Source organism: Corvus kubaryi, unplaced genomic scaffold (genome assembly GCF_017639235.1).
Source record: "Corvus kubaryi isolate FWS band 111438036 unplaced genomic scaffold, C.kubaryi_AGA036_p1.0 37396, whole genome shotgun sequence".
Taxonomy (NCBI): domain Eukaryota; kingdom Metazoa; phylum Chordata; class Aves; order Passeriformes; family Corvidae; genus Corvus; species Corvus kubaryi.
The window spans coordinates 30,594,158-30,613,215 of record NW_024581135.1 but is presented as its reverse complement, the minus strand read 5'-3'; the positions used below and the strand labels follow the sequence as shown (position 1 = coordinate 30,613,215).

At 43.0% G+C, this 19,058-nt stretch overlaps 2 protein-coding genes across 18 annotated transcripts in view; one reads left to right on the top strand and one right to left on the bottom strand.

Annotated features, from left to right (window-relative positions):
* Nucleotides 1-13,323, top strand: part of CUNH2orf88 (chromosome unknown C2orf88 homolog) — a 41,157-nt gene extending 27,834 nt beyond the window's left edge. For 2 of the 16 annotated variants that reach the window (XM_042040715.1, XM_042040714.1), the window contains 4 exons: nucleotides 5,368-5,440; nucleotides 6,023-6,099; nucleotides 7,961-8,062; nucleotides 9,492-13,323. In XM_042040715.1, coding sequence (XP_041896649.1) covers nucleotides 9,651-9,914 — 264 coding nt within the window. In that variant the 5' untranslated portion in view covers nucleotides 5,368-5,440; nucleotides 6,023-6,099; nucleotides 7,961-8,062; nucleotides 9,492-9,650 and the 3' untranslated portion in view covers nucleotides 9,915-13,323. The other 14 variants (XM_042040716.1, XM_042040718.1, XM_042040717.1 and 11 more) reach the window with 14 other exon arrangements.
* Nucleotide 13,324: 1 nt separating this feature from the next.
* The window catches only part of HIBCH (3-hydroxyisobutyryl-CoA hydrolase), a 41,526-nt gene continuing 35,792 nt past the window's right edge, over nucleotides 13,325-19,058 (bottom strand). For both annotated transcript variants that reach the window (XM_042040703.1, XM_042040705.1), the window contains exon 14: nucleotides 13,325-15,296. In XM_042040703.1, coding sequence (XP_041896637.1) covers nucleotides 15,181-15,296 — 116 coding nt within the window. In that variant the 3' untranslated portion in view covers nucleotides 13,325-15,180. The remainder of the gene's footprint in view (nucleotides 15,297-19,058) is intronic.

The following is a 19,058-nucleotide window of genomic DNA, read 5'->3' as shown; positions in this document are numbered from 1 at the left end:
ACCTGTGCGAGCGCCGCGGGGCCGGGCGGGGGGCCGGGAGGTGCTCCCAGCATGGACTTTGACGGTGGGTTTGCGTCTTTGCCGTTCAGGAGCCCGGAGGAGGCGGCGGCGTCGGTGGGACGAGGGCCGGATCCCGCGGGCACCGCCGGAGGAAGGGGCAGCCCGGCGGCCGGGGACCGTGCGCGGCGGGGCCACGCTTCCAGCATGCTGCTCGCACGGACACCGCCCCGCCGCGCCGGTATGTGCCCGCTCCACCGCCCCGAGCCGGGAGGGGGGATGCGCGGCCGCACCCGCGGGGCGAGCTGGCCGTGGGCAGCACTGGCCTTCAGCCGCCTTAGGCTCGTGTTGTGCAGGAGAGGAGGGAGAGCCGTGCTTTGAGGTGGGGTTTTTCAGGACAGGCGGCGGTGCTGCTTTACTCCTCCCATCATCTCGCAGCGAGGTTGCCGGCCACGGACTCCTCCAAACTGAGCAAAGCGGAGGTGCCGCTCCCGCTGGGCACCCTGAGGAAAGGTGATGCTGTGGACAGCAATGAGAGTGATGCGGAGTGGGAAGGTAAACGGCGTGGCTGGTTCTCTCCAAGCGGTGTTCCTGCTGTGGGGAAGACGTGAGACTACTGTATTTGCTGGCCGAGGTGGTGCGAGGGTCTGTCAGCCCCTGCTTTGCCATGAGTACCTTTTCCAGGCTTCCACACAAAGCCTTATACAGAGCAGGTTACCTTCATCTGGCATGTTATAAAATACAGATTTAATAATGCAAGACCTGTCATGGCAAAAATTGTTAAACATTTAGAAATATTTTATGCTTTCTCATAGTTCAGTAAGTAGCAGTCCAAATTAGATTTCTAAATATAGTAATTGGCAAAAAAAGGAAAAATGCAGGGATTTATCCTGTAGCCTTAACAAAGTAGCATTTTTAACCTTCAAGCACATACAAATTAGTTTGCTTCTGAACATCACATTCTGCTGAGAACATTTTTGCTTTAAAATCACCTTGGTTTGTACAAGTTGCCCAAGGGGTTGGGCAGAGCCTCATGACCCTCGTGTCTCTGGGTACAAGGTGTTTCTGTGGGCAGGGTCCTGGGGGAGAGACAGCTGGCAGCAGTGCCAGGCTGTGCGGGCACGGCTGCCTCGCCTGGCTGCCGGCCTTCCCGCTTCTCAGGCGCGAAGGCGGCAACTGCTGGAAGTAGGAGCTGGCACGTTAGGAGTGATGGAATTCAAGGAAACAAATACCGGGGGAGAGCCGTGAGACAGAGTGATTTTTAAGGCTGACATAGTTCTTCGCTGAGACTCTGGGCACTTTTTGTACAGTTGGAGCATCTGGTTGTTAACTCCTCACTTTGTCCTCTTACTCCTCAATTTGTGCTAATCAGTAGTAACATAGTTGTGGTTTTAAAATGTGGGGCTGTGTTTTCCTGTACCTTCTTATGTGAGATGTGGAAAAATGGCTTTTCTGGTGTATTCCTAATTCCCATTCTTGTAATATATACTATTACCTTATAATTGGGCTTCTGGAGATTAAAGAACAGAATGGGGTTGTGTGCTGCTTTTATTTTGCTTTTCTGTGGTTGATCTTAGGCAGATCTTGATGGTCTCCTTCCTTCTGACTTTCATTTGTGTTACTCCAGTGGAACCTTTGGCTTCCTGAGGGCATCACAAAGCCAGGCAGTGTCCCTCATTCATACCTTATGCTCTGCAGCTCCATATGTTCGTAGTTGAGTCTTGTGACAGCCACTACAATAAAACCCAACCCTGTCAGCCTGAGAGACCGATCACTGTTTTAGCTGCTGCTGCTCCTCAGTTCCTGCTGGCAGGATCCCCAGGCTGGGCAGCAGCCAGCAATAGCTACAGGAGGGGCTTTTCTTGCTCGTAAAGATTTGTGCATCCCTTTTCATTGTCTACAGCTCTGTCTCTGCCTGGCACCTGTGGAGGACAGTAAGGCACCTTTACAAACAAGGCTAGTTCCTGAGCCTTAGAGTAAGCAGCTTAATGTTTTAATGTGTTCCTGAAGAGGACTGTTAATAGGAAGGCTGTGGCTCCACAGTTGAGTTGTTGGGATGGATATTTTGCGGTATATGTAGCAAAATTCATGTTTCCACTCTAGTTTGTTCCAGTGTTAGAGCATTGTAATAAACCAAGAGGCTGCTTCGTCTGGACCTGGTGCTGTGCCTTAGAGCAGTCTAACCTTGGTGTGGGACTTGGCCAGTGTCTCTGACACCTTGTGTTTTCCCTTGCTGTGGGAATGGTCTTCAGACCATGGATTTGCAGCTAGTACAGATGGGAGGGGCTGATAATTACAAGAACTGTGGGCTGTGCTGACTAATGTGTTGAACCTGCATCCTTCTGTGTTATGCTGGGCAAGGAAACAGCTGTACATCTATGTCAAAAACTTTATATTGATTTCTGATATTTTGTTTCTGTTCACTCACCAGTTTTGAGCATTATTTTGTATTAGGGGTCTTGGAGAATTTTGGATCTCCTCTATCACTATTAGCTTCCACTTCCAAAGGCATTCCTTTATAGTTTCTGTAGTTGAGTTCCTTAAGTCTTGGCTAAACTTCCTGCAGATGGAGTTTTTGAGAAGCTCTGCATCTTCTTCATGCCCTTTCTTCTACAGCCTTACTCCAAGGCTTTCATTGCTAAGGAAATCCATTGCTTCACTGTCACCCACCTAGGAAACAGGCTTCCATCAATGGGTAGGCATCCTTCTCCTGTCCCTATGGGGGTAGTTAAGTTAATGTTCCCTCTTGTCCATGGTCTGGCAGAGTCTGTACTGGTGCATGTCTGCTTGCTTACATTCTGAGACATTGGGAAAAAACCCATCAATACATTGTAAGTATTTTTTGTAAGTATATTCTGTCCAAATTTGGACTAACAGCAGTCTGTACAGCTGTTTAGACAGGCAGCTAAGGTAAAATATGAGCAGAACCTGTCAGAAGTTTTTAGCATCCTGTTCTCTGGTGTTCTTCAGGCTGCTGCCTGAGCTGTGTGTATGCAGTTCTGGTGAATAAACTGCTGCACTGGAGGGAGGAGGGAGGATTTCAGGACAGGCCGACTGGGTACAGTTTTACTTTCATGAAATTAGACAGCTACCAAGCACACAGTGTTCTTTGCTTCTAACAAGACTTCTTTTTCCTGGATGAGGAATAACACTGTGGCTGCTGAGGGCTGTACCTACTGGTATTGCTGTTCTCTGAACTACTGGTATTTTCACCTAAAGGTTTCTTTTGGTACTTCATCTTTGCTTGCTGCTTCCCAGAGCTTGGGTAAGATTGCTAGAACAGTGCAGAAAGCACTTGTTTTTGTTCCTGGCTTCTGTGGTTGTGTACCTTGAGGAGGGGGGAGTCTGTTACTTGGTTTTGTGGGGGCTTTTGCCTTTTTTATTTATTTTTTTTCAAGTCAGTACTCATTTTAAATTTCCAGAGTTTGTCAGCATAAAAACATCAACACAGCTGTACTATTTAACCGTAAAAACACCCCACTTGCATGTAAATCATAAAGTGAAGTAAGAAGAAACATTTTATTCTCTCTTGTTTTTCCCTCTAATTTGAAGATTTTCATGTTCCTTAACTGCATTGCTGAAAGTGCTTGAGATGAAATTTGTCATGGAAATTGCCTCCATTAAGTAACTCAGTGTTCTGAGAAAGGAGGTTGTAGGCAGGTTGGGCTCAGTCTCTTCTCTCAGGTAACAAGCAATAGATCCAGAGGAATTGACCTCAAGTTGTACCAGGAGAGGTTTAGGTTGGATATTAACAAAGACTCTTCACTGAAAGGGTGGTCAGGCATTGGAACAGGCAGCCCGGGGAAGTGGTAGAGTCACCATCCCTGGAGGTATTTAAAAGCTGTGTAGATGTGGCCCTTAGGCACAGGTTTTAGCTGTGGACATGGCAGTGCTGGGATAATGGTAGGATTTGACCTGAAAGGCCTTTTCCAACCAAACCAATTTTATGATTCTGTGATCAACTGTGCTCTTATTGAAAAACCTTTGAAAGTAGACTAGAGGTCTGCCTGATTTGGAAAAGCAAATGTGTCGTTTCCCCATTCAGTTACAAACTGGCTTAGAAGCCTGGAAAAGCTTTATCAATTCTGGCCATGGAGGGGAAAAACCCAAGCCTTTGAAATTCCGGCACGTACCTCGAGACAGATAACCAGGAGACTTTCACTTCCACGCTAATCCTGCACAGCAGTTGCTTGCAGTTGCTGCATCCAGCCCTTTCCAATCTGTAGCTCTTATCTCTTGTTGGCACTAAGCGACAGGAGAGGGAGGGGATGGCCCTGAGAGGAATGAGATCTCCATTTTTGCTTTTCATGTCCTGAGTTGTTTTGGGATATTTGGGTATCAGTGATTGCCTGAGGCAGAAGAATCTTTGATATTGTGCCTGTCTTAAAGTAACTTCATTTAAAACTTCATTTTCCTATGATTAGGAAGAATTGTTATAATAAATGTTGCACAGTGCATCTCCTCTGTAGGATTTGCAGGAAGCTGGATGTTAAGGAGAGGCAGAATTGAAAGCCTGGTGGATTGGGCTGCTCTGGGAACCCCTGCCTGGAGCTGCTCTGCTCGGAGCTCTGAGTCCTGCAGCGATGGAGGGGATGCTGTGCACTGAGTGAATGATTCATCCCTCTGCCATTTATGTGCCGCTGCTCTGCTCGGAGCTGCAGAGTATCCAAAGGCTAATGCCACGTGTGCTCCTGAATTACAGCCCACCTTGTTAGGGAGAGACAGAGGATGTTCTGGGTTTCCTCTCCGTTATGAATGGAGGGTGTGAGTATTTTATGTGATTGGGTGCAGTTCAGAGGTGTGGATGCCCAAGTACTGTTTTGTTACCTCTGCTGCTAGGTCAGCTGGGTCACCTGCCCAAACTCCAGCTTTCAATACCTTTGTTCCAGAGTTGTTTCCATGATAATGGCAGCACTGGGATTGTCTGACTGTTTGCCCTGTGTCCTTGGATGATCGAGGTCCAGGTCTCAGCAGAAGCTCTGAGAGGGAGAAGGGAAAACAGGAGAGAACTTTTGAGGTTAGGCAACAGATGGGGCACATTACCCTTCCCATATCCTTGCTGAAATCCTCCTTACCTGGACTTGCTGTGGGAGGAGGTTGGCATCCTGCAGATGGGCATCCTTGCCCAAGCAGTGGCCCCACCCTGCACCCGGGATTAGGTGCTGTATATAAATTGTTGCAGCCTGTCATTCAGTCTAATTTATTAAGTGCTGTATCATCCTTTTACCTTTGTCAAAGTCAAGTTCTGTGTGGGAGAAAAGGCAGGCAGACTTGTGCAAGGCCAGCACTATAGATGCATCACCTTGGTAATAACGTGTACCTCTGACACCCTGGCGAGTGCTAAGCTCTGTTCCTGGGTTCCCTTTGCAGAGTCCCAGACGTGAAGCTGTCTGTGCTCTCCTGGGGACACGGGGACAACCTGTTAGAAGCAGACGTGGTTCTGGTAAGTGGCACTCTGAGCTTCTTCTGTGGATACCCAGGGGAAAACTGAAAGCCTCCCTGCTGGAGGAGGAGTCATATTTGAGCCGAAAAGTTTGGCTCTGTCACAGCAGGAATTACTTGCTGCCTTCAGCTGGGCAGAGCTGCACATTTTGAAGCTATTTTGAAAACTGTGACTTATTTTTAATCCGGTGGCTGCTGTAACAGAAAGTGTTGCAGAAAGCAGTTTCTCATAGCATAATATTGAACTTCAAGATTTTTTTCTGATGTTCTTATGGATGGAAAATATTTAAATGGCAGCAGGAACTTACTTGCTTATGATGGCTACAGATGTTGCATAACAGCAAAACACTTGCTCTTCTGCCTGTTTTCATCATATGATGGTGTATTGCAGAGGCCAATAGAACCCTTATTTTTTGATATTTCACATTTACCTTTTTGCAGTTATTTTTATTGATTAAGTCTTTAAAAAATCCTATTTGTTTTTAAAAATGGCAGTTATATGATTAATGCTTTTTTTCCTGTATTTTATATTGTCTAAGAGTGAATTGCAGGCATCCTTTCACCATTGTTTTGTTTCCTTCAGTAGTTAGAAATGAACTTATCTTGGCAGGAAACACTTTGCCAGGCTGGCAAAGAGACCTCTTAGCCCTCACATGCCAGGTGAGTTCAGCTACCACCCCCTCAATATTTTCTCTCTCTTTGTATTACCACAGTAAATAATGTAATAGGTGAAACAACACCTGAACTTATCCTTGTGAACTTCCAGTTCCAATACGGAATTGACTGTTTTTAGGACTGTCCTGAAACTAATACAGTGTTTGTCATGTTGAAGTGAAATGAAGCCTTTAAAAATATTTTGACTGTACATCCAGTAAAATTGAGCACAACTAGGAGCCTGTATTTTTCAGATGAATAAATCAGCATTTCACCTACTGTAAAATCTGTCTCTAAAAAGAGAAGATGAGTTCTGGTTTGTGATGGTGCTGCTTTAGCTCCTGGTTGAGAGCGAGCAGAGCAAGCTGAGCTCACTGACCTCTGGCTCCAGCTAAGCCCAGCAGCTTTGTCATGTGAGCAACTGTGCTGCAGAGCTCTTGGCCTGAGCCCCAAACCATCTATGCAGTGGTGTCTGAGGCACAACTGGCCACAGAGCAGAGCTTGGGCACTGAGAGAAACAGGCTCTTATCACACAACTTTGCCTTGTGCAGTTACTGGATGAAACATTGTGCTGGGAGTGAAACGAGCTGGTTTAATTTGTTGGGGTTTTTCTTCTCTTGGGGTACGAGCATTGCAAGGAAAGGTAGAGATGTTAAAATCCTTGTCAGAACTTAAGACTCTGGAGATGAGTTAGGCACAGAGGATTTAAACAGCACTTCACTATGTATGTGCAGGCAAGGGCTGTCAGGCAAACAAGGAAGCAGCCAGAAGGTTGAGGGCAGCTTCATTTGCAATCATTTCTGTGCCAACAATTATTAACTCCAGTAGACCAAGCAAACTGTAACACTCACTGCAGTGGCTTGGAAAGTACTGAGCTCTGTAAAGACTGAAATGAGCAACAGGCAAGAATTTAAACTAAGATCGGTAACTTTGAAGCTCAACTGATTTGGAACAGTTGAGTTGTATTTTGTGCCTTGCTGTCTGCAAGCTCTGGAGCCCACCTTGTGCTCTGTGTAGGACAGTCCCACAAATGTTTGACTTGGCCCAAATGAAGAGGCAGAGGTGGTAGGTTCTGCAGAGGAAGATGCTGACCTTAGGGAATTTCTCCCTACCTGCTTTAGGCGATGTTTATCCTCTCTCTACTCACATTCTGTCCTTTCCATTAGACACTAACTCATCTGCTGGTGTTCCCTAACAGAAATCTCCAGTTGCACAAGGGAAACATTAAAGCACTGATGAAATACTAACTAAAGCTGGCTTCTATTTATCAGGCCTCCATTATAAAGCTCAAAAAAACCCCCAAAAAAACCCAAAATCCCAAATTAAAAACTAGAGCTCCAAACTTGCGTAAAAAATTCAAATTGTCTATTTTAAGGAAAGTGTCAGGGATAAACTCTGATAAAAACACACTGAAGCTGTGCATTACCTTGGCTGGATCAAGACTGCAGCTTTCAGGTATCAGCAGTGCTGGGTGGTACCTGCTGTTAGTGATTCTTTACCATATACTTGGAACTACATATTTGTCCAGAAGAGCAAGGCGAAGTGATTAGTATTAATGTTTTATTAATGGTAAATATTGAAATTAGACATGCACAAGATGTTACTATTAAAGCTTTGAATTATTTAGCTGTCTGAATTGCTTTCAGGCATCTCCTTGCCCTCTGGTCTGTAGGCACGTTCAGTTTGGTCAGTGTATGTGATGGATAGACGTAGGTACGAACCTCCATAGGGATAAATGTAGTTTCTTGTGCAGTGAAGAGAATCCTGCTGTGTCCTCATTTAATGACAAGTTATTCATCCAGTCTTTACTCATTTCATGATAAGTTATAGGAATAAAAACCTGATAGCTTGGCTCTCTTCTGTGTAGGGTAAAACTGCAAGTGGAGGTCAGCCCTTGGCAGCAGGGTTTGTGTTACAGGCCTGTGAACTACAGTGCCTGCCCCAAAGCACTGGGCACGTGCTGCAGCAGGTGAGTGTGCACAAAAGAGACTCGCTGAACTTCGCTGAACTTCACTGAAGTGGTTTACAAATGTTTCTCTACAATGCTGGAATGTCCTGGTACAAAGCTAAAGGTGTAAAAACATTTGTATGGACTTTGTGGTTTCTGAAGCCCTTTAGGGCTGACTTCCTGCCAGGAGCACCAGCCACCCCTTCTCTGCTGCACTTCAGCCCTACAAACAGGTAGCAATGGTTTTTATCAACCAGCAAAGAGAGGAGAGGAGCTTGTCCCAGGAATCTGGTTCTCCTGAGTCAGCTGCTAGACCTGGAAGTCCCATCCTACCTGTGAAGCACTATTTGCCTGCAAATGGGATTGATTTCCTCTGCAAATATTTGCTTGTGATCAGGTTACTGGATTGGAGCCCTTATTTCCTCCTGTGTATAAAGAAAATAAATAAGGCTTAACATCTTTGCCATGATTATATTTTCAAAGGCTATTTACAAAAAATCTTTAACTTTGGCTGACCTTAGCACAACGTCATTGGGTGAAGCTGTAGGGAACAGTTGGTTTCTGTGCTGCGCAGTCTTTATTTTGGCTGGCAGTCTGTTAACTCTGATAAGTGGGTAAGTGCATGCCAAGCAAAGTCAGGCATATCGTGAGATTCTGCTTTGCCTGCGGAGAGAAAGTAGCCCCAGAAACAGCTTTGTAGGCCAGTAAACAAAAATCCATATACCAGAATTTGGAGTCAACCAGTTCTGGATCTTGAGGAGTTGAAAGGGACCCTATCAGGTGTTTCATTTGTCAGTCTCCCTTCTCTAGATGTAGAGTTGTTCTGCTCTAGTGAGAAGAGCTCTGGCTCTGTTGGAACTGCCTTGATCACAGCAGGCTGCTGCTGCTTTCCCTACCCTCTCCAGGGAAAAAACAAAAACAGCTCTTGTTCCTTGTGAATACCTTCTGGTGGCTGCCCTGCTCAAGCCTCCTTGAGCAACAGCAGAATGACACTGGGAATTAGTGTCATCGTGCCCAGAGGGCGTGTGACAGCCATGACACAGAACTCTGGTTATGGTGGTTGTGTGGTGCTTCTGTGGGGTGGTTTTGGTGTTTATTTCCAGCAGCAGCAGCAGTCCCTGAAGCTAAACAGTATTTGTTTGCAGTTTCAGGAGAAGAGCAATGCATTGTCAGCTTGGAAGAAACAGACTTTATTTTTTCCCTAAGACCTTTCCATTCCTAGATGGCTTACATCCTGTACTGGGAATTGCGTTCAAAGGCAGCGCGAATTCAGGTCAAACTTTGCCTACTTGTAGTAGATGGATGTTACCGATAAAAACATTTTACGCGCACTGGGCAGAGATTTATTTAAGCTGCTTCTACAAGCGCCTGTAGTGAATTTAGGTTTCCTTTGAGCTCACTGAGAATGGTAAACTATTTATTGCCTTTATATGAAACACTATTTTGACAGATTTCTTCAGAAGAAGCACAAAAGGAGATGTTCTGTACTTTGAAAATAACTGGAGGCACTGGCAAGAAGCAGCAACCCTGCATCGAATGAGGGAACTGCTTCCAGGTTATCAAAACATGCTGTTGAACTGAATTTTGCAGCTGCATTTTCCAATGTACCATGGGATGCATCAAATCCAAGGCTGCCTTCCAAGGGTCCAATGCCGTCCAGGATGAAAGGATCGGGGGAGGCAGCGAAGGGTGCACTGGGGAGAAGTCGTCGCTGCTGGCGGTGAAGGCGGAGGAGAAGGGCCCCTCGAGCGCCGTCGTGCTGGACTACGCGCAGCGGCTGTCGCGCGAGATCCTGGAGCAGGCGGTCAAGCAGTGGGCGGTGACCGAGAGCAAGTACAGCGACATCCCCTTCATCGAGAGCGACGTGCCCTGAGCCCTCCCGCAGCCTGGCCCGCCTGTGAGTGCTCTGCGTGGCACCAGTGCAGACAAAGCACCCCAAGCTGTCCTCTGAGCATCACTGTGGGGAGGTGTTTGCAGGGAGAAAATTTGCCTTTTAACGCAGATTGCTAACAAACTAATTGGATTGCAGTAGAACCTATTTCATCAAGTGTCATTTGTTGTCAGCCATATGTTGAGTATACTCTGTCTTTGTATGTGTTGGATGTGACCAGAAATTAGTGTTAAAAAGAGGATAGGAAGACTGTGGCTGCCCTGCACCTCTACAAGCACTGCTACAGTGGACAAAACGTGGATTATTTCTATGTTCTGCATAAAAGATGAGTGGTTTGTCTATAGGTGAGATGAACTCTCTGTGCTTGGTGAATTTGTCTGCGTTTTGCTAAAGTGAAATCAAGGTCTGCATGTAGCAAAGGTTACTGCTATGATAAATTTTACTTTGGATTCTGTGACCTAACTAAATCTGTAATACCACAAAATAATGAAGGTGATGAGAAGTGCTTTGTAAACCCAAGTGGTGTTCAGGCAACCATATGGATGATGATGCTATTCACCTTCCATTGAAGTGAACCAGAGAGAAACATGCCAGTGTTGATAAGCAGTGCGTTATCATTAACAGATGCTTCTGTAAATGCATGAAAGCTTGTCTCTAAAATCCTGCAGTAAGATAGGTTAATGACATCTGGTCACTGTGTTCAGACCAAAGCTGCTTGGTTTTTTGGTTTTGTTTGGGGGTTTTTTTTTGTGTTAGGGTGCTGGTTTGGGAGGATTTGGTTTTGTTATTTTACTGTAACCCAGAGAGATGTGCAAATGGGTAACTGGTGAAATGAACCTTCAAAGGTGTGGCAGTGCTTTAGGACAATTTGTTTCATGGGAACTGTGGCTGCATTACACTGAAATTCCTCTCTGAAGTACCACCCTTGGGACATCTTCCTTCAGCTTCTGTAGGCTGCTGCTTCCCAGTTGGAAAACCTGTTTGTGGCAATGCTAGTAGGAGCTACGGGAGCCCCAGCCCTGAGTAGTGCTCTGAAGGCAGAGTTAGGAACTAAGCCTTAGGCCCAAAGCTCAAGGGCTGCATTCCTCCCCCATTGCATCCACACACTGCTCCCTGCTTGCCCAGGACTCGCAGCCTGACCCTCTGCACTCACAGCTGGCATTTGACAGATCAGGACTTGGATGAATTTCTCCTATTCATCCTAAAGGTACAATGTTGCTGATGTTATACAAAGTGAAGGCCTTCTAACAGCTTGGCTTTTACCACCTGTTTGTTCATTTTTCTGTGATGCCCAGTTTAAAAGACATAGTTCCTTTTTTGAGATCAAAGTGCTTTCCATTTTGCTTTCATTTTATAGAGAAATGCTTTCCATACTGGCTCGAAGCTGTTACTATTTTTAAAAGGTACATGTAGTTCTAGTAAATGATACAAAGCATGATTTTTCAAGCAATGGGAACCAAGCAGAAAGAGGACCATGTCAATTGCTGGTTTTAGCTTATTCCCCGACATAAGACAGTCTATGAATTGAGCTGTTTTGCAAATGTTGTGACACAAACCTAGGTATTTGAAATTCACCTATATGGGGAAGTGGGTTTATCAGGAATAAAGGGTGAAAAATGCTTCTCTGTGACACAGCACAAGGCTGCCATTAAATCCCAGTGAGCAGACTGGATTCCCAGTGACCTGCTATTAAGGCTGTTCTCAGGCTTTTGCTGGAATAGGGAACACAATCAGCTTATGCTGTAATGTCGTCCTCTTTGAAGTTACGTAGTCATCTTCAAAGCCATTTGCAAAGTGGGACTAAGGTTTTATGGTTCACTTAAATTCTCCTGTTAACAGCGACATTCCTTCAAGTTCTACAGCATATAAAACATGAGATCATACTCCGTTTGCTCTAAAATATCTCCATATTAGTGTGTTAGAAAGCAAAGCCAAAACACTGATCAAGTCAGTACATATCAATTGGATATTGCTTAACCAGAGTATTAAAAAAGATTCCTTTTCCTATTTCCTATTCTTATTCTAGCTAAAATAAAGCTTTATTACAAAAAAGAAAAAAAGGGCCAACCTTTCTAAGATGAGTCTGGACTTGAGAATGTTAACACTGCTAAACCACAGTAACTAAATAAAAAGCCAAAGCTCCATAGCCATTGTTGGCCAGGCAGATGAAGAGCAGAGGTAGAAAACTGCACTCACTTCCAGAGCACCTTTAGGTGGATCTGCCCTGGCTCTGTACAGAGACCCTGGCAGTTGCCACGGGGAGCGGGTGGTGCAGTGCATCCTGTTGCCTGTCTCAAACCCTTCCTCTGGAGGTAGCCTTAGCATCTGACGCTCTTCAGGAATATCAGATGCACTTTTGAAAGCAGCTTCCCCGTTGGCAGGCTGCCACTGCACGCTCCAACAGCAGGCAGAGTTCTAAAGCAGCCTAAGGTTCCATCACAGCGTCCGTTCTGATCAGCACTCGGAATTTCCCCAGAGGAGCAAGTTACCCAGGCACGTTGAACATGCCCCAAGGACCACTCCCATGTGGAGGAGCTGCAGCGAGGGGTGGCTGCCTTGCCTGCCCCTGCAGCTGCCCATAGGGTGACTCAGCACCTGCTTGGTGGCCCAACCAGTTCCTCACCTGCAGCCACCAACCTCGGCCCTCACTGGTGCCTGAAGTTTACAGCAGCTTCAGAATGGCCCCAAGTGCAATTCCAGCTGGTTTACGATGCTTTCCATGACATTGGCACGTCAGGAAAGGCACGCAGCAAATGGAAAGCAAACAAGCTTGCAAACAACAGGGAGAGGGCTTCTCACCAGGAAAATCATCTCTTTTACGGGATGCTGTCCTTATAAATAATGCACTTACCCCTAACAGAAAATAAATGTGTTCAGTACTACAGTCTGGTGAGAGATTGAGGGAGATCTCTTTCCAGAGCTCTGCTGTACGTTTAATAGGCATAATACTAATACAGTGTAAAAATAAAGACTTCTTTACCTTCATAAATTCAGATTATGCTAAGCTGTGCTACAGTGTCATAGAGCCACTGACAGTGGGTTTCCAGCTAAGTTACCATTGATTCTTTGACTTGATTTTGTGTAATAAAGGCACTCCAGTTTGGGACTGGCATACTCTGCAAAACTGTTTACTTCTATTTAGGAGTTAAAAATATATTTGCTTTATATATTCTCCAGGAAACAAGATTAATCTGAGTGGATATGATATGACTGACTTGATATTCTAATAATGGTTCAAAATACATTAACTGCAGCACAACTTTGTAAAGTTGACGTTTCTGGAGTAAGGCACATCAGTATTCCCAAATAAAACACACTACAATATATTTTTACAATATTTTTTGTGGAAAATATTTTCTTGTGGACCAAATAAAATTCAACTTACCATCTGTTTTTATGCCTTTTATTTGAAAAAAACACAAGATTGCACAGATTAGACAAGATCTCATTACCTTGAGCTTGGGATAATTCCTGTTCACATAAATTCTGGAAGCAACTGAACATGCAAATCAAAGTTTTTTAATTCAGAAGTATATTCTTCCTGAAATCGTGTAAGTCATTTACAATCAGCGGAGACATGATCCCTACTCCCTGGGAATTACTGTGTTTTTCATTAAATACAGTTGGCTGAAGACTGCTCCATTTATACAAAAACAATGGAGTTAACCAATCTTTTAAAAATAGCAATTGTTTATGAATGTAAAACATGCAAAGGTTTTTAAAAATACAGGGGAAGCTTTGTACTTCTTACAGAACCAGCTTGAGGTAGAAAGTCAAGTGATATTTTCAGAATTACCCTAAAGGTATTAATGAAATCTCAATTACTTTTGGAGCTAAACTCAAGGACAGTCCCATAACAAGCATGTCCATGGTAACATAAACTTGCAGCTGAAATTTTAACGAATTTATTTTACAAGACTCCAGTGACAAAGCAAGTGCCATTTTTTCTTGATTTAGTTCTCCATTTGCTCACCTCTGATTTTTTGAAAGTCACTCTGGTAGTTCACCTTGATGCCTGAATTTCCTGGACTGTGTTTCCAGGCAACAGCTCCTGGAAAGGAAGGAGCCTTAAACCATTGTAGAGCATTGCTGTTGGTAATAAAAACTGCCCACTGTCGAAAACTCCATAATGGTTCTGCTGCAGCTCTGACTTTTTGACTCCCCAGTGCTGGTTACTGACTATGGCATTTGAACAGAAGTTTTCTTTAGTCTTCAGAGAAGCCAAAATTTGTACTTGTGACCTGCCTGTAAGTGTAGAAATAAGTAGGAAGAAGCACTGATAACGTGAACTGATGAAGCATAAAGAAGAAGGCGTAATGTTGAAGAAAGATTGGTAGCTGTGTGTTGCATACACAATAGAAAAAATAATTTCCCACTCACAAATACTTGTATCAAGGGGTTCTGGTTATGTCATATAACCTCATGTATTATCAGAACCCAGCCACCTTGAATGCACAGGAAATGTGCTGCTTGGTGTTCACAGCAAGCTTTGAGGCATTTGTTTCTTCACCACTGTAAGACCAAGAAAAACCAGCAATTTTGTGAAATCGTGAAAAACTGATTATGCAGTCGAATCAGACTTAATGCCATTTAAAAAAATGGGCTATACAAGCAAAGAGAAATGTGCTCTAGGCTCTGGCAACATTATCACATTTGAAACGTTTACATCACACAGCAAGGCTGAAAAATGACCAAACGTTAAATCAACAGAACAATTTCTTAGACTAATAATATATCAGTCTGAACTTTTATTTAAAAGGGTATTTAACACCATGAATTCTGTGTTGCATTTTCCTTTTAGCTCTGACTACATTAAAGGTTTAACCATATTTTATTTTCATTGTATACAGAAGAATCTGAGGCACAATACCAATTTACCAGATCAGTGACAGAGCCAAGAACACAAAAGGCCTCTTGACTTTTTGCTTATCAGGTCACCCCTTCACTGTGCTCTTTCCCCAAGGGCTCCTCTTAAACTAAGAGCTGATGCAAAAAATTAAATGTTAATCACTGTGTAAAGCAGTAAAAATAACAATTTGCCTTGAAGTGATTTTTCCCATTATTAACCATACAATTATTTTCTCATTATAGAGAATGTTCCTGAATGAAAAAAAAAAAAAAAACCAACAGAAAAAAGCCTTGTGAATGTCAGGCTAGCTAAAAAAGTCTTGTCAAAATTGATCACACTGCTATAAATTTTTGTATCACAGAACTAAGCAGATAGATAAGATGTCACTAGCTTTGATCTTTACAGCCTGAGATCATTGTTTCCCAGTGGTTTAAAACAGTTGTCCACAAATTCATCGCTGACTTCTTCTAGAGCAGCTGGCTTCCATTTGGGGGACTGGTCTTTGTCAATCAGCACTGTCAGGGGAATAGAGAAACACCAGAGTTACTTGTAAACTTCCTCTAATTGAAATGACTTAAGGTTGCATCAAGACAGATCACCACAGTGGTTACATGGGGTAGACAAATCTGTGTGCTCTGGAGAAGGCAGAGTTTTTGTAACACGCGTATTTCTACTCTGATAAGAATTCCTGAGTTGTGACCTGTCCAGAGATGTATCTGGGATGATACAAGGAACAGTGCATCACTTCAGAAGTATTGAAGGAATAGACCTGAAATTGGTGGTTTAGTTAGACCTGCCACTCTTTGCTGACTTACACTCCTTCATGGGAACCTGGAACAGTACGTTATGATGCTACTTTGGGACAAGGCTTTCACAGCTCTGTGCAAAATCTGACTCTTGGGAGAGTACAGGAGATGACTCAGTGGTGCTAAGTGCCTAAAACTAATTTAAACACATCATGTAAACTAATAATGAAATAACTCACAAGGAAGGACTAAAGCAGAGTATCTCTGTGGGAACCGAGAGTGTTTATTTGTAAATACTGACAGATACTGAGGCCTGGGTAGATTTAACTGTGACAATCTGTATGATCTTAGTATACAGACTTTATGCTGTATCCTGGGAAATACACGACTGAAGATAAAAACCATCACTGAATGAATCACATGTAAAAGGCTAACAAGAAAATGCCAATTCCCAAAAACATTCCCTGTATCACAGGAATTTCAAAGGCATGCCAGCAACAGCTGCATTAGCAAACAATACAAGAGGGAGTTTATTTGTGTGTAAAAATGACCAGTATGAATGGAACTCCAGAGCATCCTTCCAAGTACCTTTCAGGCTTTAAGAAACCCATAAAAGTGCTATTGAAAATGTGAAATTTTTATCATTTAAAAAAGAGCAACTGTAAGAACTGTGGCTCTCTACGATGCACTGACTGCCCAACACTCCTCACGACACACATTCTCTTCAGGTTAGTGAAATCAGCAACCTCCTGACCAACACAGCCCACAGCATATAAGAGAGGATGGGCGGGAAGAGGGAGCATATTTCAAATTTCTCTCCTGAGAATGGCCTTTATTTGTTTGTTTTCTGACAAAGAGTTTAGAGTAGGATGGTTCTAAAGGCAGGTGCACTATGACACTCACGGAGACCAGATATTTCAAAGAATAACAGCTATTTTTGGGTAAGTTATGTTTTACTAAACTTTGTTCTTATTGAGTGAACCAGAAATATCCAAGATGAGGAAGGTGCAAGGGGGTGGAATTTTACAGTGAAAAGAATACCTACCTAAGATTGTGCTTATCAAAAAAACAGGCATTGTGGCCTGCCTACCAACTTGTAGTAAAAAATGTGACTTGAAAACTTCTCTTTAACTATTCTGTCTTTAACCAATGGTTGAGAGTGGTTAGAAAATAAACACTATTCAAATGTCAATGGCACTAATTAATATTTCTGTAGCTGAAGGCATATAGGCATCACAACTCTTCAGCTTACATCCCTAAAGAGCAAGGCAAATCAGAGTCCCACATCCATTTAGTTGCAAATAGGGAACTAAGGACTCCTTAGAAACAAACTGATTGTAGAAAGTAACCCATTATATGGACAGAAACTGCAATTCCACAGAAAACAGAATCCATGAGGACAATTCTTTAAAAGAAATGTCCTGTAAAAGAGTGCTTTTACTTTGTCGTTCAACTGGGTAACTTACTGAAAAGCTGTGATCTTCCAAGTTATTTCTGAACATGGTGAAACCATTGATTGGCTTGGGTCAAAGGATGTAACTGTCCCAAATCAACTGTATTTATTCCATTGGAGTAGTACTTATCTACTGATTTTCTTCAATTTTAGTTGAAGTTCACAGTCCAGCCAAAACAGTCTAAACTGTTATGCACAAAAGCCAACGCTGATTAGAGATGCTTTAAATTAAAGAGGAGAAAGTGTCCATGTGTATGTTACCAGAGCTTCACCTCTGCTATGCTGTAGTAAGTGCTGCCAGTTCTCCACTCCAGGGTGCCGCTGTCTATTCAGGTTCATCCTTCTGTTTGGATCTGTGGCCGGTTTTACTCTGGTGGATAAGCTGAATGCTCATAATGGTCTCTCCTGTGAAGTCTTTAATCTTGTGTGAGTCAAAATACTTGTTTTCTAGTAGTATCATGAAAATATTCCCTTTCTGCATTGACTTCTTTATATTTTGTATCTCTCCAGGTTGAGATCAATCATTACAAGAACAGAATAAAAATTCTGAAGACTTCTAAGGTAGGCTAAGGGAAATTCATTATGATAAAAGTAACTGAGCACAGACATCATGTTAAGGGTTTGTTCTTTTGTTTCACCTTTTTTTAATCAAAATCCTAAACCCCTCTGTTCAGTAGTAGTGACTTTACCAGACTTCAGTTAGTGCTCTGTTGCTGAGCTTCCTTCAGCACAGTCAAAACGCTGATATTTCCAAGTCCCTGGCATTCTGTTTGCTGCCATAAAATCTCTGAACTCGTGCAGGGCCCTGGGGTGCCCAGGGTACAGCTCACATCTGCCAGCACTGCAGGGGAGGTGGCAGAAGCTGCACAGAAATATCATCTTTGCAGGATCAGCAAGATGTAGAAGACCTTTACAATTTCATTTCAAGTGCACATTCTGCACAAAGAGTTAGGAGGGTGCTTTAACAGGTATTTGTCCCTGAGATTTGCTGCTGAGACTGTATCCTACCTGGATGTGTTTGAGCACTGACTCCAAAAATGGCCACTTTTCTTAGGCAGTAAGATTTGAAAAACAATTCTTGGCAGCTACCCAGACCTATGCATTTCTTAGTTTACATATTATTCTATTAATCAAGGTGAAAAATTGATACCTAATGTGTTCCAAGCCCACATTTACTATTTTATGGGAAAATGTTGATGAAATATGATCCATGTGTTTTATGCTTTAAGGGTTTTGGCTTTTCTTTAATAGCTCCAATCACAAGAATCATAAACAGGGAAGATTGTTTGCCACAGCAGATTTTCAGGTTGAAAGAAAACCGGCTAAAAAAAAAAAAAATATTGACCTCAGGTCAAAGCAGGTTTAAAAAGCTTTTAAACTACTCCCTAGCATGCCCTTTAAAATTATGGTTTGAAGCAGATGAAAGGTATTATTAAAACCTGACCTGTGGCCATTGGCTGCTGAAAAACATTCTTAAACTAAAATCTGATTGTTGTAACTCAACTTCTTTTGGTGGTAAATCTTTTTGTGGTAGAGTGGGTCAAGAGCTGGCTCTTAAATGCTTGTAATGTAATGCTTTAAGAAAGAAAAAGCTAATACTTAACACTTTTATCATTTTTATTCACAATGGCTGGTTGAAATACTTAATAATCTCTCTTCCTATTAAAAAGGATGCTCAGCACATTGATGGATAATGATTTTTATGAAATTAGACCCAACTACAAAAGTGATCTTGAGTCAGACTCTACACTCCTCTGAAATGAGAAACAATCCTAAGACTGAAAATCTGAGAACAAGATCTATGCACTAAGCAGAAAACAAAATTGCTTCATGAACAAATTATTAATACAAGCAATCTCATCAGCGCAGTTGCATCTTTCAAGGTTTTGTTTTTTCTTCCCCTGATACAGTTAAAACTTTTGCTACCTCATCCTACATAAAAGAGAAGTTTCCCAACTGCTGTTGTTGCAGCTTCTCTCTTTACAATGAGTTTGTGTATTTCCTGGCCATACTGACAAGGGATTTGCTTTTGTACTGTACCGCAGTCCCAGATGGTTTCACGACCTTGTGCCTTACAA